Below are 19,926 nucleotides of genomic sequence, written 5' to 3'. Positions count from 1 at the left end.
CAACAACAGTTTGTTACTCTTTCACGATTACATTAACTAGGTAAGGTCTTCTGGCTGCAAGGCTCCCTCTCTATGGTCAGAGAGGCTGATTTCCAGGAATAAGGAATCTAATGCCTACAGTGCTATCCGCGTTGTGCTAAAGCTTTAGGTACTTCTCCCTTTTGCATTTTCTCCCTTTTGCGATCCAGTTCAGCCATAGGATATAAAGTAAAGGTGTCTTGGAGACCACAGAAAATGGGACCCCAAAGACCATTAGCTTTAGGACTTATTTTAGCAACCAGTGACAGCTGGCACAGCAATACTTAACTTTTTACTATAACACTTCTGACCAGCAATTTCTCTGCACATACACTTTTTCCAGTTCTATGTCATGAAGACATTTCCCTGGGACAAAAAAAATAAATAAATTGTAACTTGTCTTATTGCCCCCTCCTATTTGATGGGAAAACAGTTCAGCAAAATGCTCCCAGGTCTGATTAAAAGTTCGGTGTTTTATATTGAAAGGAGACATTTTCTTGCTTTTTTAATCCCCCAAGGTAACTGTACAGAAAAACCTTCCTCATTCTCTTCATAGAATCCCCCAAGTGCTGGAAGCTTCACAGTGCACAATCAGTAGGAGAACAAGGTAAAGCACAAAACTCAGACACTAGTATGTATATGTGCAGTTCAGTCTCTGGTGATGCACAGAAGTTACTTCCTTTCTGCATCAGCACAACTATAGGAACAGCAGGAGCCCAGAGCACTGAGAAAGACTCATCTGCAAAATGCTTGGCTAGCTGTGCTCTCTGTGCTATGTCACGAGTAAAAAAACAGATTTATTTTGACACGGGGAAAAGAATTTCAGGCATTTCAGAAGCAGCTGTTATATATGGAAAGTAGTAAGTTCCAAAAAAATTGTACAGCAGTAGGGAAATTTGTTGTATCATTATGATCTACAACTTGGATCTTATTTCTAGTGTTAATGAGAAACAATAAAGAAAATGCTGAGGCAAGAGGCAAGCAAGGAGAGAGAGCTAGACTCAACCATTCTCTAAATGTCTAAATCATCACTAATATCTAATGGAAAATCATACATACGGGAATTCTTTGGCAGCCCCGGTCCAATGCTGATCTGCAGCACTTTATTACTTGGTTTCAGAATGGCTATATCTCCTTGGCCTTGCATAAATTGCACTTGTCGAGAACCACCGCTGCTCCATGGCCCCCAGCTCTCCTTTTTCAGCTTCACTTCTAGCCTAGTATAAGCACATGAAAACAAGAAAAGGAAATAAACTAAACAACAAAATAATACAAAGCATCTGTGTTTCAAATCAGGACAACTATGCTTGGCAATAAATAACTTAGATAAAAACAAGAAGTTCAGACTAAGAACCTGCATTCAATGAGTGAATAACCTGACATAAAGCACCTAATTAGGCTGCTTTTTTTCCCTTCTCCCCTTATGTTCTACTTAAATAATGTTTTAGCTCTCCTGGTAAAGGAAGGAAGTTTAAGATATTCAGGAGAGAACAGAGAGTATAATGAGCATTGAGGTAAAATGTGCAAGGCTCTGAGCAACAGATGAGTCTGCCATAAGACAGATTCAGGCACTGCCTCTTCATAAGACTGCACTGGAGCAAGCTAATTAGTGCTCCATTCCTAATCATCCTAAACATTCTTCCATATATGCTATTAGGTGACTAATACATGCTTTGTGTACACATTTGGGCAGTGAGCTTTTTTGCACTCAGACACACACACACACACACACACACACGTGTATATATGCGCATGCATTTATTTCCCAGTATTTCCGTACTGTCTGTTCTGTAATGTAATCAGATAAAGTACATCATTATAACTATAATGATAAAATTTACAGGTTGCCCAGAGAAGCTGTGGATACTCAATCCCTGGAGGTGTTCAAGGCCAGGGCAACCCAATCCAGTGGGTCTAACCTTGCCCACAGCAGGGACATGGAACTTGATAGGCTTTAACGTCCCCTTTCAACCCAAGCCATTCTGTGATTCTATAACAAGCTAGGAAAATCTTGGTTTAGTTTTGGGCAAGGCCCCAGAAATAAATCATACTATACTTTACCTGAAAAACAATGTCAGGTACTGGCTTGGGATACCCACCCAGTGCATGAGAGTACATGCTACAGTAATGTTCCAAACTTCAGTTGTTTTCCTCTGCCCTTTCCAACTACAATAATACTCTCAACTTTTCTACTTCTTGCATACAAATCCAAGGCCTTCTGCTGCTAATTTGCTTCACGGGTAGGAGTATTAACAGCTCTGACAGCACAGAGGTGCTCTGTGGCAGGTCAAAGTTGCAGACCCTTGAGCCTGATGTGTATTCAATAGAATGAAAGCAACTTATCCATGCACACAGAGTGGAAAATGGCAGATGGCCCAGGTACAATCTTAACCTATTGCACTGCGATGTGCTAAAACAAAGTCCAGTTCACTTGCATTTTTACAGTGTGCTGCCTCATACTCTTCTAAATCAAAGCACAGTGCCAGGAGCTCTGCGAGCAGCACACATTCATCCTGTCAGTGAGAGCAAAGATTACTGAAAAACTGAACTCACGTATTGCTGAATTTCAGAGGTAGTTTTCCTTGTGTTTTCTCTTCATACCGCTTTGATAGGAGGCTTAAAAACTCAGTTTTGAAGACTGATTCAAGCAAGCTATCATATTCCTGTTCATGTAGAATGAAAATGTCATCCTGCATCGTGCTGAAAAGAAATCGGAACATTTACCATTCGGATTAAAACTTTAACAGCAAATACAACCAGCATTATAATGAAATTTGCAAAGTACACACAGCTAACTTTTATCAACATAAAAGTCCAAGTGGCATTAATTGTAGACTCCTGCTTTCTGAGAACACCTCTTTTTGAGCAGCTTCTAATTGAACATCTGAAGCAATCCTTTCTGTGACACGGGAAAGCTACTCGGTCATTTTACAGTGATCACTGTATCGTAAGAACATGTCACGATAAAGTCACAATTGAAGTCCATCTCTTCAATAATGCCCCTGAATCTTGAATCTGGCCCCTGAAAAACTTGTTTTTTTTTTTTGTTTTTTTTTTTTCCCAAAAATACAGATTAGGTCATACCTGTACTACTTGCAAGTTTCGTTCTGGTTTTATTCATTGAAGACTTAAATATTGTGAGCTCTAACTCTTGTCACTGAGACAAGATATCGCAGATTCTAGCGAAGCAGCGACTTCTGTAGCCTCTGTAGCCAGAATACTGAGTAACTGCTCAGCTGTGTTAATAGAGTTAAAATATTCCTCCAGTAAGATCCATTTTGAAATCAGCCCATCCTAATATGAAGACAGCCCCCTTGTTCCCATCACTGGGTTTTTTTGGGGGGGGAGTAATACGTGAACAGCTTGACAGTTCATAATTCTGCCTCTACTTTCAGCATACATAGAGAAGACAACAAAATGAAATACATGAACTAAGTTAAAAACATTATTAGACAATGTAATATGCATGTTTCCTCCAAAGTATGCAAATCTGCTTTTGCTTCAAAATGTTCTGTAGAACTTATTTACGTGTGAGAAAAGTGCAACAGTCTTCACTAACTTGGCTGGCAAGCTGAGCTTTTTAGCTGACTCAGTGCAGCTCTGCCTTTGGAATGCTACAGGCCCAGCTGGGGTGTCTGGCTACAATCTGGTTAGCATTTACACAGTCCAAACCTGGAGCATTAAACAGGCAGATTCTACTCTAACCTACATCTACCAAAGTTGTTCTCTATTGAAAAATGTAAGGTAAAATAAACCACATAAAAAAAAAACTTTGCAGTAGTAGCCAACATACAGCACACGACTGTAGACTTGTATTCTGTTAAAACATGAAATTTTAGCATTTGAAAAATGCTTGTTGCCATATTAGGCTGGATCTGTATTCTTCTGTATTAAATTACTTAGGTACCAGCTCTGATAAACTGCAATAACAACTGCTGAAGTATCCAGAGACTTCGTTCATCAGCCTTCAAAGGGGTGAAGTGACACAGGCATGAACTTTAGTCTCGCGGGCTGTTTCTCCTTGCTTTTACTTACTCACCTAACCAGGTTTCTTAGCTCTTTGTGGTCACCCACAGATATTTCCTGCAAGCTGGGACTGGTTTGACACTGTCATCAGAAGTGATGTGAAATCCAACTAGAAATAAAGGTTGTAATAGCTCACCGGAGAGCCACTCTTCAGAAAGCAGGGGACATGCACAAGGTGTACTTACATAAGGGATACAAACTTAAGCCAAAACTCACTAGAACCTCCTTGAACATATTACAGTGAACATATGCTTCACAGAATTCATTTTGGGTTACACTTAAACTAAGTGAACTACTTTAATAAGTAGTCAGAAAATGTTTATTAACATAAATACCTATTACCGCAGCACTAAGGCTGGGAGGGAAAATAAGGCCAGCTTTTTGTTTACAAGAGTCAATCAAGACAGCTTATGAAATACACTCTCCATCAATCAACATATCTCATGCTATTCTACACAAATTTCTGTCAGAGGAAAGACGTGTTCAAGGTACTCACCTTAGCGAAACAGAAAGAATTCTCTCCACTTCCATCCTTCTCTTCAAGACTTCCTTCACTTGGCCTTTCTCTGGGCCCTGCTTTACTTTTTCACGCCCAATAAGGTATATGCACTTTGGAGTGAGGACAAGATCTCTCTTCACACTCTGAAACACAAAATCATTTGAAAATACATGGCTATGCAGAGACTGATGCTCTAATGTCACAATGCTGTTCCAAAGGTATAAATAATGTGATTTGGGCCAAGTCTTTGGTTTGAGTTGGGGGGTGGGAAGGAAACACTTGATTTACTGACTCACACAACCCTGGAATCAGACTGCATTGTATTCTAAAAAAAAAAGCTTTTTTCCTCTCCTTCCTTATAGAGCAATTCCTAAGATTTCTTAACAGCTGTCTGCCCAGCAAGTCCCACAGAGCTTTTGTCCTAGGAGAGGTTGTTTGAAAATAGCAATGTGCTCAGATCAAGAGGGTGGACTGCTTCCCAATGTCTTCTTGGGTCAAAGCTTTGTTTTTCAAGCTGGTATCCAAGAATTCTTTGGCACATGTGGAGTTTCTGTTAAATGGTGGTAAAGACATCAGTACAGCACGCTAGCAGAACTCATCAATAGTGGATATTGTTCTATAACCTACCTTAAACCGCCTATCATATTTAGTTACAGTGTCTGCAAAATCAATCTTCTCCCGTTTGCCCACAAACTGGCGTAGCTCTGGGTGGTCCTCCATGCCTATGTAATCTCCCACGAAATTCCTGTTAATGCTGTTCCGCCTTCTCTCTTTCTTGTTCAGCAACAGATCTGATGCTTAAATACAAACAATAAGCACTGATTAGTAGTACCTGGGGAACAAGTGATAACCAAACAGTTCATACAATAGAAAGAATAGTGAAATACTGCTACAAACCCTTGTGTTATGGATCCACAATCCATAAATACATTCTTACTAAAATACACAGATGGCAAGCTTGGCAGTTTTGATGAATCAAGAGTTCTTCTGAAACTATGGAAATTCTCTCCTACTCAGTCTGGCTTTCTTTGGAGACCAAAGCACCACACAGTCCAAGAAAGTCATGCATGCTGAACAGCCAACCTCATCAATGGTACCTTAGGTTTCCAACAGTTTCCAGTCATTCCCAGCCTGGAAAGCAGTGGTTTTCTCTACACAAAGGAATATATTTGCTTCATCTATTGCAGCATACTTTCTGCTTCTGGAATCGTGGGAAATAAGTCATCAATACAGGCTCCCCGGGGAGGTGGTTGAGTCACCATCCCTGGATATGTTTAAAAACCACTTGGATGTGGTGCTCAGGGACATGATTTAGCAGAGGGTTGTTAGTTAGGGTAGTGTGGTTAGGTCGTGGTTGATGGACTTACCTTCTTCTCTCATCTGTACGTATTTTTTCCTGGCCGCGTACTTCCTCCATGCCTTCTGGATGGCCCTGGCATAGCCATCATACTTTCTCTCCCTCATCTCTTCTAACAAGAAAAGCTGCACAAAAAGACAGCAAGGTGAGTCAAAAATTTTACAAGAAAATTTTTTAGAAAGAAATACTTTACATTCAACTTTCATATGGATTTCACTCCAGATCCAAGCTGGGCCTTCTACTACAACCAAGGGGTCTTGAATAAGAAACTATCCATGCACGGTGGAATACAATGCACTGTCATTCACTTGCAACTTTCTTACTCATTGAGTCCTTCAGCAACATTTTTCCTTAGCAGTGATGTTTGTAGGCCGGTTGTGGAATATATAATTGTGATCATATAAGATACATGATCTTCAGTATGACATACATAGTTTGGCCTACACCGTTAACATTCATGAGGAAATGATTTATCAAAACTGAAGATCCGCCTTCTTTTTAGTTCCCACCAAAAAATATGTAAATATAATGCATAAGAAAAAAATCAAAATTATTGCAGGATATGGCATATTTCATTATAGTCTTTTTACATACTGTAAACTTATTTTTTCTTATCTTACTAGAAATATGAGCATTTCCAGCTGTTTGGGACAATGAAAGTGGGCTGCATGAGCAACATCTTCTTAGCAATGAAACTGTCATAGCAGCTGCGCAACAGTGGGTCACCTCCACTGGTGCAGATTTTTATGAGCACAGCATGTAGGCACTTGTTAGTGGTGACTATGTTGAAGAAGAGTGTTTTGTAGCTGAGAATTTGCTCTATCAAATAGCATTACTGTGTGCTCTTTATATTTGCTGTAGTTTCCATGGAAATAAATAGGAGGCGTTACTTTTGGAGCTACCTACATAGCTCTCAAAAGAGTACATTAGTAAAAGCAGGTATATCAAGTCGTGAACCTGGGCTTCAGGATCCTTTGCTTACCCTGCTGCTAAACCACGCTAATCTAGAAAAAATGTTGTTCATACTGATCCTAGAAAAGAAACTTGATCTTGTGCAAACTATTTCCGCAGGGCCATGCTTGTTTTTGTACAAAGTTATTTATTCAGGTGTTTGATGGAAATGTAAATAATGAAGTCTCATTTCTGCCACCCATAAAACCTTATTTTACAGCTGGAAAATCTCCATCTACAGATACTTTAAAAAAAAAATAATAACTTCACAAACACACAAGCATGGATAGTGTTTCCGCAGAGAGGCCTGACTGCTCCTGATGCAAAAAAGTCTTAAGGCTGAGCCATGGCATGACCAAGCCTTGCCTAATTCAGCTTACGTGTGAACATATAATTTATTTCTCTAACAATATTGCTAGTTGCAAAATACCAATGCAAAACAGCCTGTCACTTGGAGTTGAATGTCAAAGTCCCAATTAAGGAAGTTCCATGAAAACATCAAGTTAACGTGGTTCAGTAAAACGTAGGCTATGAAATACTGAAATAAAAATTCTTTCCTTACATATGGGCCTTACATACCAGCCCATTTGTGAAGATAAGGCTGCTGAAAATCTGTGCTCTTCTAAGCGGTAAGTATACCAATGCTTAGGGCCTTTTCAGCCATCAGGGAAGTTACTTCCTTATGGCTTATTACATAGCTGAAAAGAAAAATAGTTAAAAGCTGGATTGATCCTTCCGTAAGAGTAAGCTCAAGAAAACAGCCATTATACAAATTATTTTGTTATGGATATAAATAATTTCATGGTGAAAACAATAAAATCTGGTTTGCTACAGTGTAAGATAACCAACTGGAAGATGCTGTCTAAGTTACTAATTCTGTTTTCCTGTCCTTATGAGCAACTCAGTAAGCCAAAGAGCTACCTGACTAGAATATGTACTTGCCACCACCCTGTCATAAACCTGAAGTAATCAGCAAAGGACTACATGTCCCAGCTGTTGCCACAAGAAAAGCTATCAAAGACACACATCCACTCACGTCCAAGGTTGTAACCAGACATATGTAAGCCAAAATTCTCTGAAATCTTAGGAAATAAATCATGACCTGTGCTATGCTGGAAGGCAAACAGAGCTCACACTTCTCTGTAGTTGGTAACTAAGGTGCATTGATTGCAATGACTAACTAGGATAAATCCTATACTAGAATTTCCTGTTTGGCCAACATGCATCCAAGCACCCTATATATCTCAAACACTATGTAGTTTATTATAACAAACACATCTTTCTCAAATGACAGGGATATTAAAGCACTGCTTTTCCTAAACAACTGAGACTATCTTTCTGACTCTGTTCATGGTAGAATCAATTTTGGTTATGACTCTGAGGAAGTATTATTTTCCCTCTGGGATCCTGCTGTGTGATTGGGTAGAACAAAGAAGTATTTCTCAAAAAGAAAATGATAGAAATAGAAGTGTTCTGCTTTTACTTTGATGTGTAATTTAAGACAAAGTACTAAGAAGCCACCTGACAACCAGAAGGTGTTTCACTAAGTAAGCCTGATTGCTTCCGATAGATAAAGAACACATGATTGTAAATAGAGCATACTTTCCTTCCTTGACAACTTTCCTGAGTAATGAAATAACAAAACCGTGCCAATGTTTTGTGCAGTTCAGCAGCCACAGGATAAAAGAAGCCTTAATATGCCTACCTGATGTTTCTGAATGGGATTTCTAGTTAGCTATTCTGTGACACTGGTTTACTCATATATTTGGGAGCTTTTCTCTTATTTTCATTAGTAGCTCTTATCCTTTGAAAAAGACCGGTTTGCTTGGGCAAACTGCCATACGTGTGTTCTCATGCCATGATATTCCTTCGTATGACATATTCATTCATATGACAGATTCTGATGGAATGTCACCATGTGCAACCTGACACCAAAGCATCTTTGTGTGTCCCATCTCTTCTTCCTGATGTATTTAATGTTCCTTGTGTGTCAAATTGATATATAAGGACGTACTGTACCCACTGCAGAGGTGAGATTCTAATGTCTACCGTACTCACTGCCTCAAGGCATCCGTGACAGCCCTACCCAGGTTGCCTTACATTCTGATGCTTCTCCCATCCCAGCAGATAAGCTGTACATCATTGGAGCAGGAAGGCCATCTATTTTAGCAAATGGTTTATATTTATAGACTCGTGTCCTGCCACACTTACAGACTCTGGAGCTTTGATGAAGACTTTGGATTTCCCAAGTTGGTATTGATCAGGATCCATGTTGACTGATTGAAGTAGGTGGAGAACTCCTTGCTTCTCATCTCCTTTCCAGGAAGGCCACGTTGCTTTGGTCAGGATGGCATACCTTAATCACCAAGGAGAAAAAAACATTAAAACCTGTCATCAAACATCAGCAGAATACCACTGACTCTTAGTCAGACCACGCTGGGAAAGTGTTTGCCCCCTTGGCAGGATTTACAGAAGCTTAGAGTGTAGGAAGATGCAATACTGTGTTATTTGCTTAGTAAGTCCAAACAGCTGCAATGAGAAGGGCAACAGTGTCCAGGAATCTCCCATTTCCAGATCCTAAGGTACTATTTAGTAACTGTAGTGGTTAATTACAGAAAGTTTTGCTCTAATCTTAAATCCAGGGCAAGGTTATTTACTAGCAATGACTTACGGTGCAGCTTAAAGTACTTCCTTACCCTGGGTACACTAGACTCCTTCCCAAGCATGTGACCAACTTCCCCCTTAAGCTCTTCTATCTTCCTTACTCTTACAAAGGCTTTCTGTGCTTCTAAGCAAGTAGACAAGCTCATTCTCCTAACCCACCTGTTAATAACAGCTGGTCTGCATGTAGCAAGGAGGCATTCTTGGCCTTAACCCATAGAGCCTTTGGCTTAGCATCTGCTACAGGAGGGAAGATCCTGTGATGTTGGTACTATCTGGAGGGAATGCTGAGGGGAACTGACCATAAAAAAGAGCTATGGAATGAGGTAGGGAAGTGCTGTAATACCATGCATTTGATAAGCAAGTAGTCTTCTATCTCATGATACTCTCTCTTTAAGCCTTAGAAATGAGGTAGATGCCAGGTTACAGCTCCTTCTAAACTCCACTTTTTCATGCTAAACTTGCTCTTTTGGGACTGACAGATTTCTTGTTATCCTGCACACTGAGAAGAGCTGATGGGCTTTAGCTGCATCAGCATGCCTGGGGATAACTAACTTCTCTAGCAGTAGCTATTTAAACTCCTCTGACAGAGACTGGAGAACACCTAAATGTGTTCTAACAAATTTTTCCCCACAGGTCTTCTGTTCTTTAACCTTGACTCTTTTTTTCATATTGCAGTAGGAGTATTTGAGTTATATAGACTAAATCATGCTTATTAGTACAACTATTCAATGAAATAAGTAAGTGATAGAGTATGGAGCTTAGTTTGTTGTAATTCTCAGGTAGAAAGACGTAGGCAGCTTCTAATAAAATGCTCAGAAAAATCACAGAAGGAGTTACAAGAAAATTAATTCAGGAAATGTTCATTTCTCATTCTTACCACACCTAACATGATATCTAGCCAAACCAAGAAGTAGTGTCATGCAACTTAAATAGCAATACCACATAAAGGCATACCCCCACAGCAAACCGATAAAAAGGAACATACCACAAAAAATTCAAAAACCCCTCTGAGTACCCCGTGCATGAAAAGGTTAATATATATATAATTCAGTCATGTTATCTTGTTCAACTCTAGCAGTTATCAAATGCTCAGATACTAGCATGATGGTGTAACAGAAGTAGCTCTTATGACATCTTAAATATAGATGCACATTACACGTAATCTGTTTACAGATCATGTAAGTTATTTATCAGTATTAATGGGATGGACAGATGCACAGTAGTAAGCAGGAGTAGTATATAAACTAACTCCCAGCTTATTTAAGGGACTCTTCTGCACGTTCATCGCGAACCTCCAACACTACAGTTGTACAACCAAGTCTGAATATAAAAGAGCTTCAGATAATAAAGGCAATCAAAACTGTGCAACCTTTCACACAACAGGAGTTGATGCTACATTTCGGCATGCTGTAAATTCCTTCCTATCCCATCCGAGCTCGGAAGGAGAGCATTGGGAAAAGACTGAAGACTTTTATACTATAAGTAAAGTTCTTGGGTGTAAGAATAGATTTGAAATTGTCCTCTTTCATTAATGCAAACTAACTTCATATAATTAATGGTTTTGACAAGTCTACAGGGCAGAAAAAAAGAGCATAATATGCACCAATTAAGCATAAGTTCCAGAATTTAACATTTCATCTGCATCAATTCTATCGTCCACTGCTGCTTAAGAATGCATAGCACTTTTCTCCAGGGTGCTTCTGCATCCTTCCCATTAAATGGCTCATACCAATATCCATTTATCTGAGTTTTTCAAATTTACATGTAATTTAAGCTTATGGGGGATTTCAGCATACCGTGTTCTTAAAATGCTTCTGAAACAATTCCAAAATCACAATCACAGAAATAAAAATGATTATAAATGCACAGTAAGCAGTTAGTTTCTACTTTTAAGTACAGGAGTATGGATTTCAGCTTTCAGACTGGTTATGCTTTGAAACACACAAGCCTTTTCAGTGCCTTTGCATGCCTTTTTGCATGCAAACATAAATTTCATACATAAGTCTATTCAGTCCTGAAATCTCCACTTACATTGAGCTGCCAATGAGCTCCCAATGAAAACAAGTGTACAAGCATGCATTTCCTGACCATCCCATGCCTCAGCCCGCTTCTACTCACTGACCATGGTGTCAGAAAAGAGTTTGTTCTGGATGTTAGGGAACTGTAAATTGAAAGGTTGTAACATCATGTAAAATTTAACAATACTGATTTGAAACAAACAAATTCCAGAGAGAATGGTCTCAGCTCATTGGGGATCTCTGCATATGAAGTGCAGTGATCTATGCACCCTTCAGAAGCACCATGTGGCTTTCCTCTGTACAGACCTTTCTAGACTTGCACAGCTCTCACAATCAGTTTTCAACAATCATTAGGCTAGACCAGAACCATAATATTCATTATTAATCTGTTATTCTGTCTTTGCAGTAACCTTCAAGTAAGATTCTGTAATCTGAAGCACATTCACGTTTAATGTCTGGGCTTGAAGATAGTGAAAAAAAATGATTAAAAATTATCCCATGATTAAAATGGAGTCCATACCTTAAGGTATTTTAGGACTGCTTATTACTAGATAATTAGAACCCTCTGTATTATCACAAAGTATACAAAGTATTATCAGTGGCTTTGTTCGGGGCCATTTGCTGAATCATACTCCATTTCCTTGGAACAACTGATTGGGTTTTTTTATTTTGTTTTTGTTTTGAAAACGTAACACCAGGATTTCCAGCAAAAGCTGAATTGTCATACAACATCCTGGTTTGAGCATTAATTAGGTGCATGTCTCAATTTTCTATAATAAAAGAAGAGACTGAACGTTGCCTAAATATGGAAATTGCTTCCATTTAATAGGATTCAGTAGCTGGAGAAGGTAGCTAGTTCATTTCAACAGCTGGTCCTAAGACACTGAAATGAGGATTTATCTCATTGCTTTCATTCTGTGAGCAGCTGCAGCATTTGGTTGTTACCATTCCCAGCTGTTTTAACACCAGCAATTTAAGCTAATATGTTACTCTATTCACTGAGACTGCTGAATGGTGGGCATATATTTCTTTGCCTATCCTCTGTCACTGGAAAGAGCAGCTGGAGAGCTACAGTAACATTTTAAACAGAATTTAGTACCCAGACCCTTGGACTCCACCAATATGGAGCTCCCAACTCTCCAAGAAGAATGGAGGCCTTAGGCACGGTTAGTGGAAAGATTTTAAAGACAAAGAGACTGTTTCTTCAAAACTTTTGCACAGTGTAGACCTTTAACAAGGTAAATAATAACAAGGAAAAGTGGGAAATGAGAAGCTTTCAAAACTCAACTTTTTTATCCTCATGATGCAAGCAAATGTTCTGTAATACTTCCCAGTCAGTATTACCTTACCTCTGCAAAAACTTCTTGAAAACCCGCCTGTAGGCATAGCCAGCCCTTCTTACTCGAATGTTTTCTTTCAGACCTAAGTACTCTACTTGATGTTTTACCCTGTGAACAAAAGCAAAGCGAGATTTACAATCCATTTGATTTCAGCATATTTGTGGATTGAAGTATTTTTATTAAAATCCCGTCTGCTTAAAGACTGTAATTCTAAAATTAATACAGAGATACATGAAATCCATTTATTCTGCACACTGCGTGGCAAAACCACATTTCTGAAACATACAGCAACTTACCTTAGTGCTCTTCTTGGTAGTCAAACTTCCTATCTCCTAAGTAGTTTATGCACAAATTTCTTCGCTAATGCCCATAAAAGACCAAGTAACTACCTACACATTACAGCTGGTACCCAAGGCAGTGGGAAATTACCATCTTTAATGTAGTTTTTATGTATGTTTTACATGCCCCAAACAGGGACAGCTGCTCACAGCTTATTTTTGGCTATTGGACCGCATCTGAGGACTGGAGAAGGCCCCGGATGCCAAACTTCCACCACACAAAGAATCAGATGCAAGAAACTCTGAACAGTATTATTCATGAAAAGCTAGCACTGCTGCAGGCCTTACCATGTTGCAAAGGGAGGGTTTGAGGATAGGCACAAGACTTGCAGGAGTTCCCGGTAAGCCTGCTCACAGCATGCTTTATTCTGAAAGAAACACTGGGCTGGTGCAAGTCCCACTGAAAGTGTTAATGGCTGCAGAGAGACTCTGCTGTACACACAAACTGAAACATCATTATCCCCAAACCATTACAGCTCCCTCTTGCAAAATCCTTTCTTTTGGGTGCTAAAACAGGGAACAAGTATTTCCCCATAAATCTCAGGACAGAAAAGCAGCTAAAGAACTTCCTTTTGGCACCTTGTCCACTCTCTAGAGCTGTGGAACATATTTTCTCTTCCTTCTTACATATCCTCCCAGTCTACTTTTTAATGCGTGGAAATTTCATTTGAAGAATTTCAGTTAACTTTGCTGACAGTGTACAGCTCTTGCTGTTCTCCTTTGCATTTCCTTAATCATCTCTTCTAAGTCGCATGGCTGGAAGAGGCAACGTCAGCTTTTAATTCTGAGCTCTGAAATGCTGTGTGCAGGGGCTCCACTGCCATTGGTTTTGTGGTGGTGTTTTGTTTCGTTGTTTTTTTTTTTTTAAATCTGGGGCAAATTCTGGAAGCTTTAGCTGTCAGTTAGAAATAGGAGCTGTTAAGATCTTAGTCCTGTACATTTAATAGTAGAGAACAGAGAATAATATGGAACAGAGAATAGAACAGAGAATTCACATACAATGTAAATTTTTTAGAAGCGAGTCTGTAGGGAAACATGTAATCTTAATCCAGTTTTAATTACTATTTCTCTGTCTACAGAAGATTTTTCCAGCCTTGAAAACCCTCTGGGTTAATTCAGAGTTATTTCTTTAGCTATTTTGAAGTGTTGCATTTCAATATAACGTGCACAGCCTGATGATGTTTCTTATTTTTGGTAGATAAATTCTTTTCACATGACACAGCATAAAGGGAAAAAACTTCTGAAGTCCCATGCCACAACTGAGAAAAGCCCTTTGGTTATTTCTTATTTTAAGGAGCATTGATTGGAGTTATTTAATGAGACGCTGCTCTTTTATTGGATAACAAAAATACTGCACATCTTAATCTTGCTGCGTTCAAGGAATAAAGTATGTTTTGTACCTACTCCAGGAATTCTGGTACAGTAACAGTAGAAAATTTATGGACAAAAATACATTTTCCTGTTTATAGCTTTTCCCTCCTATTCACATCTGGAATAATGCACCGCACCAACACTATTACTCCCTTTTTCTCAGTGTCCTGCCAGTATTAGTGTCTAGCAACAGAGAATTTGAGACATTTTTCTGTTTTTCCTTTTTCTTTCTGAGAAAAGGCACACTGAAAATCTCCCTCCAGGCATCAGCCTTAAGCAGGTCAGGGTCTGGGAATTCAGCTAATGCAGCAATTTTGAATACAAGTCCAAGCAACTCTGCCAGGAGCTGAACAAAAACACATTTCAAGGAACACCCCAATTTCTGGAGTAGCTGAGGTATTGTACGAGGTTTAGGTATTACACAAGGTCTATCTTAAAGTGCAAAATATTCTGAAATTATTCAACAGTTGTAGAAAGCTGGAACGATGTGGCTTCTATAAGCACAAGGATGGGCTTTGTGAAGCTTTTCCCCATTCAGAAACACTTTCATTTCATTCACATTCATTAAATGATGGCAGAAGAAAAGCAAAGCCACTAACCCAACACAGCAAATACCCCATACGTGCATTCAGCTGTATTTTGTCTTTCTCACAGCAGAACTGTGAAAACACACAATTAAGCAAGCTGAAGTTTGAGTTGAAATATGCACATGCTGACATCTCTTTTCCTTGGATATGTCACTGCTGTCACTGTGTGATGCGTTAATATTTGAGAAATGGCTCAAAAAAGGAGAGAATGTTCGTATTTCTAAATGGGGATTAAAAGTTACCATTATCCTAAGAACTGGTTCCATTTGTAGTTGAGTTTGATACCACACAATCCCTGTATTTAATTTATTATTTTAGCATCAGTAGCTGCCAGGCTTACCAAATATCATCCCCATTATGTGGGGAAAAAACAGAAATCTTGCCTATTTTTACTCCAGAATGGGCTTCCTGAAAGCTGCCCTTTTGTTGGAGGAGGTTTTTGTTTGTTTGTTTCATTGGTTTCCTAGCAACACTTTCCACAATAAAAGGCCTATTTTCCAATATGTAAATGATTGATTTGAACAGCCCTCCAATGTACATTTTTTTACTTCGCTACAAGTTTTAGGCATACTTTTACTAGAATAACTTTTCTCCCTGCACCAAAGTGAAATTAAGTGGTGCACAGGCAGGATTTTAAGGGGTGGGAAGGGAAGGAAAAGTCAGAGAAAGGATCTACATTTACTGCCAAGACCTAAATGACACTTTCAAGGGGTAGTCATGATTGTGGCTTCTGTAAATGCTCTACATCTGCATGTAATTGTGCTAGTCTGTGTGCCAAATGGCAGGAAGTGAATTTTGGTGTGCTGTTGATGTGGTCAAGAATGTTCTTTATCAGACTTCACAAATTGTTTCACTGTGATTAAAAAAAACCCCACACTGCAAACATCAGCACTTTTACCACTACAAAAAGTACTTACGTATGATTAAAAATGTTAAGTAACGTACCCTACCTCAGTGTGAAAAAGAACATCTCTTTTTAAACTATAAGAAGACACTAAAAAGTACCATACGCTTAAAGATACCTTAAAGCAAATGCAATCAACCAAAGATTTAGACATAAATCCAGTGTCTGTATAACCACCTGATATCATATGCTATCGATTTCTCTTTAAAGAGATAGATAATGAAGCTTAAAATTCAGAAAGTAAAAAACAATAACAGAAACTATACTCCTTAATGTTATATAATAAACATTGTACGTACATAATATAATATAATATATGTACATATACTGTTGTTTTTTCTTGTTTTTTTTTTTTTGTGATTTTTTGTTCAATTTACAGAAGTAAATTCAGACATCCTGCTGGCTTTCAGCTACCCAATAAAAGCTGTTTTCAAAGTATGAAGCAAAAGTCAGAATTAATGCAGAATTATTTAGATTTAGGAGAGATCTCATTTCTGAAGGCTTTTCAAGTATCCAGTTCAGTTTGTCTGTGGGTTATATGATTAAAAAACATGACTTTTTGTAGCCTTTTGTTTTTTGGACACAGTGCTCGTTCCTATCACATGCTCTTGCTTATTCATACCTGCTCTCCTCCCAGTCTCGAGGTTTCTTTGTTTCATTTGGTTTGATGCAGCGGATGTAGTGGGGTGTGCACTTCATGAGGGTGCCAACAAGATCGTTTGCTTGTTTCTGTGAAATGGATGGAAAAAGTTATAGAAAGAGAATAGGGTAAATCCTCTGAGAGAGTTCTAAGGATATCAGCCATGTGCTGATGATGCACGTGGCTCCGGTTCTTCTCCAGAAAGGCCAAAGCATCTTGGGACAGTATGTAGCAGTAACAGAGCTGATCTTTTAGCTTATGAAGGCTAGCTAAAGACAGCCATTTATTTCTGTGCATGTAAGATACAAGGGAGGAATTAAAAGAAACCCAACTCAGTTCATAGCAAAAGTATACAAAAGTAAGGAAAGGATTCCATTTATTATTTTTATATTACTGGATGGTTTTCTCCTGTTTCACAAATCATTTTCCTCTATCACATCATGTTATTCTCTCTGTTTAAAACTTACCCACATTGGTCTCTATGAACGTGTTTGTAAAAGATGGATAAACACATCCAATAAAAAAAAGTCAACGCCTTCCATCAGTCTCTCAGGAAAACATTACCAGTAAACAGAAGTCCCCATTATCTCCAGCTACGTAATACATTTTAACTACTACATAAAAATACAGAGTGGTGAGTATGAGCAATGCATCAAATGGAATTAACTGTAAGGCTGAAATATGAGAAAAGATGCTGAAAAATACCAGTTTCCAAAGTCTTCAAGTATGTTATCTAAATGTATATTTTACAGCCAATCTCAAAAAAAAAAGATGCTTGCCTTCTAACACTCACTGCCTTATCCAGCCCACATTACGGTCAATAGAAAGACTTCTGTTGACTTCAGTGGGTGTAGGATCAGGCCCTGCTGCATTTCTGCACTATAAAGAGACCAGTTATCTGTAGTTAATTGTAGGACATCAAGTGGCTGAGTGAAGGGGCCCATTCATCATGCACATGCAAGTACTATTACCACTGCCATCAACCGCTCATTTTGAAAATTCAGCACCATAAAATGCAGCTGAACAAAAGACTTAATGAACAGCGATGCTGGGCAAAATATGATCCTAACAACTGAAACAACGCACTGCTTTACGAACAGAACACTCCTATGTCTATCTTTACTAAACATCTGGATAATAAAAACAAAGACCACCTTCTTTTTAGTTTAGGTATACTTGCACAAACACAGCCACATTCATGCATACACATACAAAAACAGCCATACCTTGATTTTACTGCCCGCGGTGGTAGGACGACCCTTCTTATCTACTTGAAGATTTTCAGGAAACAGAGCCTTTATAAAAGGCCTGGAAAAGAATAAATAAAATAGTGTTGGTACAGAAAGACAATTCAGTGCAAAAGATTAAAAGAATATGATGTGAATGCTGACAGTTGAGGAGAATATAAATAGCTTTTTATATTAATCCAGAGTGCTATCAAATCTATTTTAAGATCAGTATTTTCCACAAGCTTCATTCCTCACAGAGATGTCTATTTTAGTGAGCTTTGGGAGACATGTGATACCAGTCTTCCAGACACAAAGCGCTTCCTAAAAAGCCTCAGTTAAAATACATAACAGAAAGAAAAAATACTTCATATGTTAAAACAGTGCCTATTTTGCAATAATGCTGTATTAGTGACAGCTTTCTTCAAGGCAAAAAAATATTTATCAGTATACCGTTTGAGTCTGACATTTTAGTGCCCTACTTACTCAGATTGGCAGAAAATGAAGATCAAGGATAACAGAAGCTATACTGTTTTACTGTAGTGATGACTTATTTCCGTTTTTATGTGAATTAGCTCACAAGTTGTGAAGCAGTAGAGAAGTTAGGCCCTCTGCATCCATCTAAACTAGCACACGTTATTCCTAGCTTAAGCAAATTTTGCTTACGTACAAATCACTGCTCTGCATGAGTTCAATCAAGTCCATGAAAAGAACATCCCGATTTCTCTCGCAGAATCCATCCATATCATAAGATACCTGGGCCAAGGTGGAAATTGATTGTTTGTGGTAAGTTGAGAACCCAATAATTACAGAAAATTTATATCCTGCCCTCATCAATAGCTGTTCTGAAATTTTGGTTAGTCTGATACTATTTAAAGACAGTATAATGATGACTAAATCCTTACATGTATTACTTGACTCTTTCACAACAAAGGAATTACATCCATACATTTAGGCTCAACAAAAAAGGACCTATGAACAAGTCAACAGAATGCAATACAAGTGAATTTAATACTGAAATTTAGAAGAAAAATATTTTGCATAACAATGATGTACTGTTATTAAATATAATAGCAGGAAATGATGAGTAGTCTGAGAAATATACCCAAGTAAGACAGAAATGTACATAATACTTCTAATTTGACTGGTACATCATCACTTAAGGATCACTTTAAAATGCCTGAATGCTTTAAACTTACTGCTGTTATGCAAGGGGGATTTTAAAACACCGATTTATTATATTTAATAGTAAGTTTTGGTTAGTATGGTTGACAGCAGCAAGGCTCAGACGGCTCCCCTAAGTAAGGGATGTACATTACAGCACAAGATCCCTGTGTTGTGAAAGGAAGACAGTATCTCCTGAGATAATTTGGCTATTTAAAATCAGAATAACTCTCTAGAGCTCTTTCTTTCCCTCTGCTTTTTCTTTATAAATACATTATGCAGAGTTCAGTGATGATTTTCTACATTACCTTTCCAGCATAATGATGAATGATAAATCCCTGATTCCAGCTGTTGAAATGTTCATGAGTCCCAATCTGCATCTGGAGTTTTTGAAGCAGTGTTTGATCAGCTCCTTCTCCCACCGCATGCATTGTGGCACACACATCGTCTAAAATGCTCATAATTCCTGGGGGATTCTAACACATTTGAGAAAAACAACAAAAAGTGAAGGGGGTGGGAAGACTTTTTTCCACCAAGATCCCCCCCCAAAAAATGTTATTTACAACAAAAACACAGCAGAAAAAAATCACTATCATAGCAGAGTTCATAGCACAGATTAATTTGTCCACTGGAATGCAAATAGTTTAAGGAGAGATGAAAGTTCATGTAAAGCCAGTGACAGAGTGGGAAATGATGGGGAAAATGATGCTTGTAGCTTAAAATAAATAGATCAGTTTTTAATTACTTTGCAAAGTTATCTTTTTTTGTTGTTGTTATTCCACCAAAAAAAGCCATGTTTGAAATAAATATTAACATTCACATG

General features: G+C 38.4%; 2 protein-coding genes across 5 annotated transcripts in view; one reads left to right on the top strand and one right to left on the bottom strand.

Moving 5' to 3' along the window:
• The window catches only part of MPHOSPH10 (M-phase phosphoprotein 10), a 1,076,704-nt gene that overhangs the window by 58,671 nt on the left and 998,107 nt on the right, over window positions 1–19,926 (top strand). The gene's annotated exons all lie outside the window — the stretch shown is intronic.
• Window positions 1–19,926, bottom strand: part of MYO1E (myosin IE) — a 220,193-nt gene that overhangs the window by 6,434 nt on the left and 193,833 nt on the right. For all 4 annotated transcript variants that reach the window (XM_413782.8, XM_046899260.1, XM_004943766.5 and 1 more), the window contains 11 exons: window positions 19,412–19,579; window positions 18,610–18,695; window positions 17,940–18,021; window positions 16,696–16,802; window positions 12,883–12,981; window positions 9,063–9,207; window positions 5,911–6,025; window positions 5,171–5,340; window positions 4,541–4,686; window positions 2,572–2,718; window positions 1,078–1,235 (listed from right to left, as the gene is read on the bottom strand). In XM_413782.8, the coding sequence (XP_413782.4) occupies window positions 1,078–1,235; window positions 2,572–2,718; window positions 4,541–4,686; window positions 5,171–5,340; window positions 5,911–6,025; window positions 9,063–9,207; window positions 12,883–12,981; window positions 16,696–16,802; window positions 17,940–18,021; window positions 18,610–18,695; window positions 19,412–19,579 (1,423 nt within the window). The remainder of the gene's footprint in view (window positions 1–1,077; window positions 1,236–2,571; window positions 2,719–4,540; window positions 4,687–5,170; window positions 5,341–5,910; window positions 6,026–9,062; window positions 9,208–12,882; window positions 12,982–16,695; window positions 16,803–17,939; window positions 18,022–18,609; window positions 18,696–19,411; window positions 19,580–19,926) is intronic.

Source organism: Gallus gallus, chromosome 10 (assembly GCF_016699485.2).
Source record: "Gallus gallus isolate bGalGal1 chromosome 10, bGalGal1.mat.broiler.GRCg7b, whole genome shotgun sequence".
In the NCBI taxonomy this organism is placed as follows: Eukaryota; Metazoa; Chordata; class Aves; order Galliformes; family Phasianidae; genus Gallus; species Gallus gallus.
The sequence above is the reverse complement of the archived record's forward strand: the minus strand, read 5'-3'. Positions and strand labels throughout refer to the sequence as shown.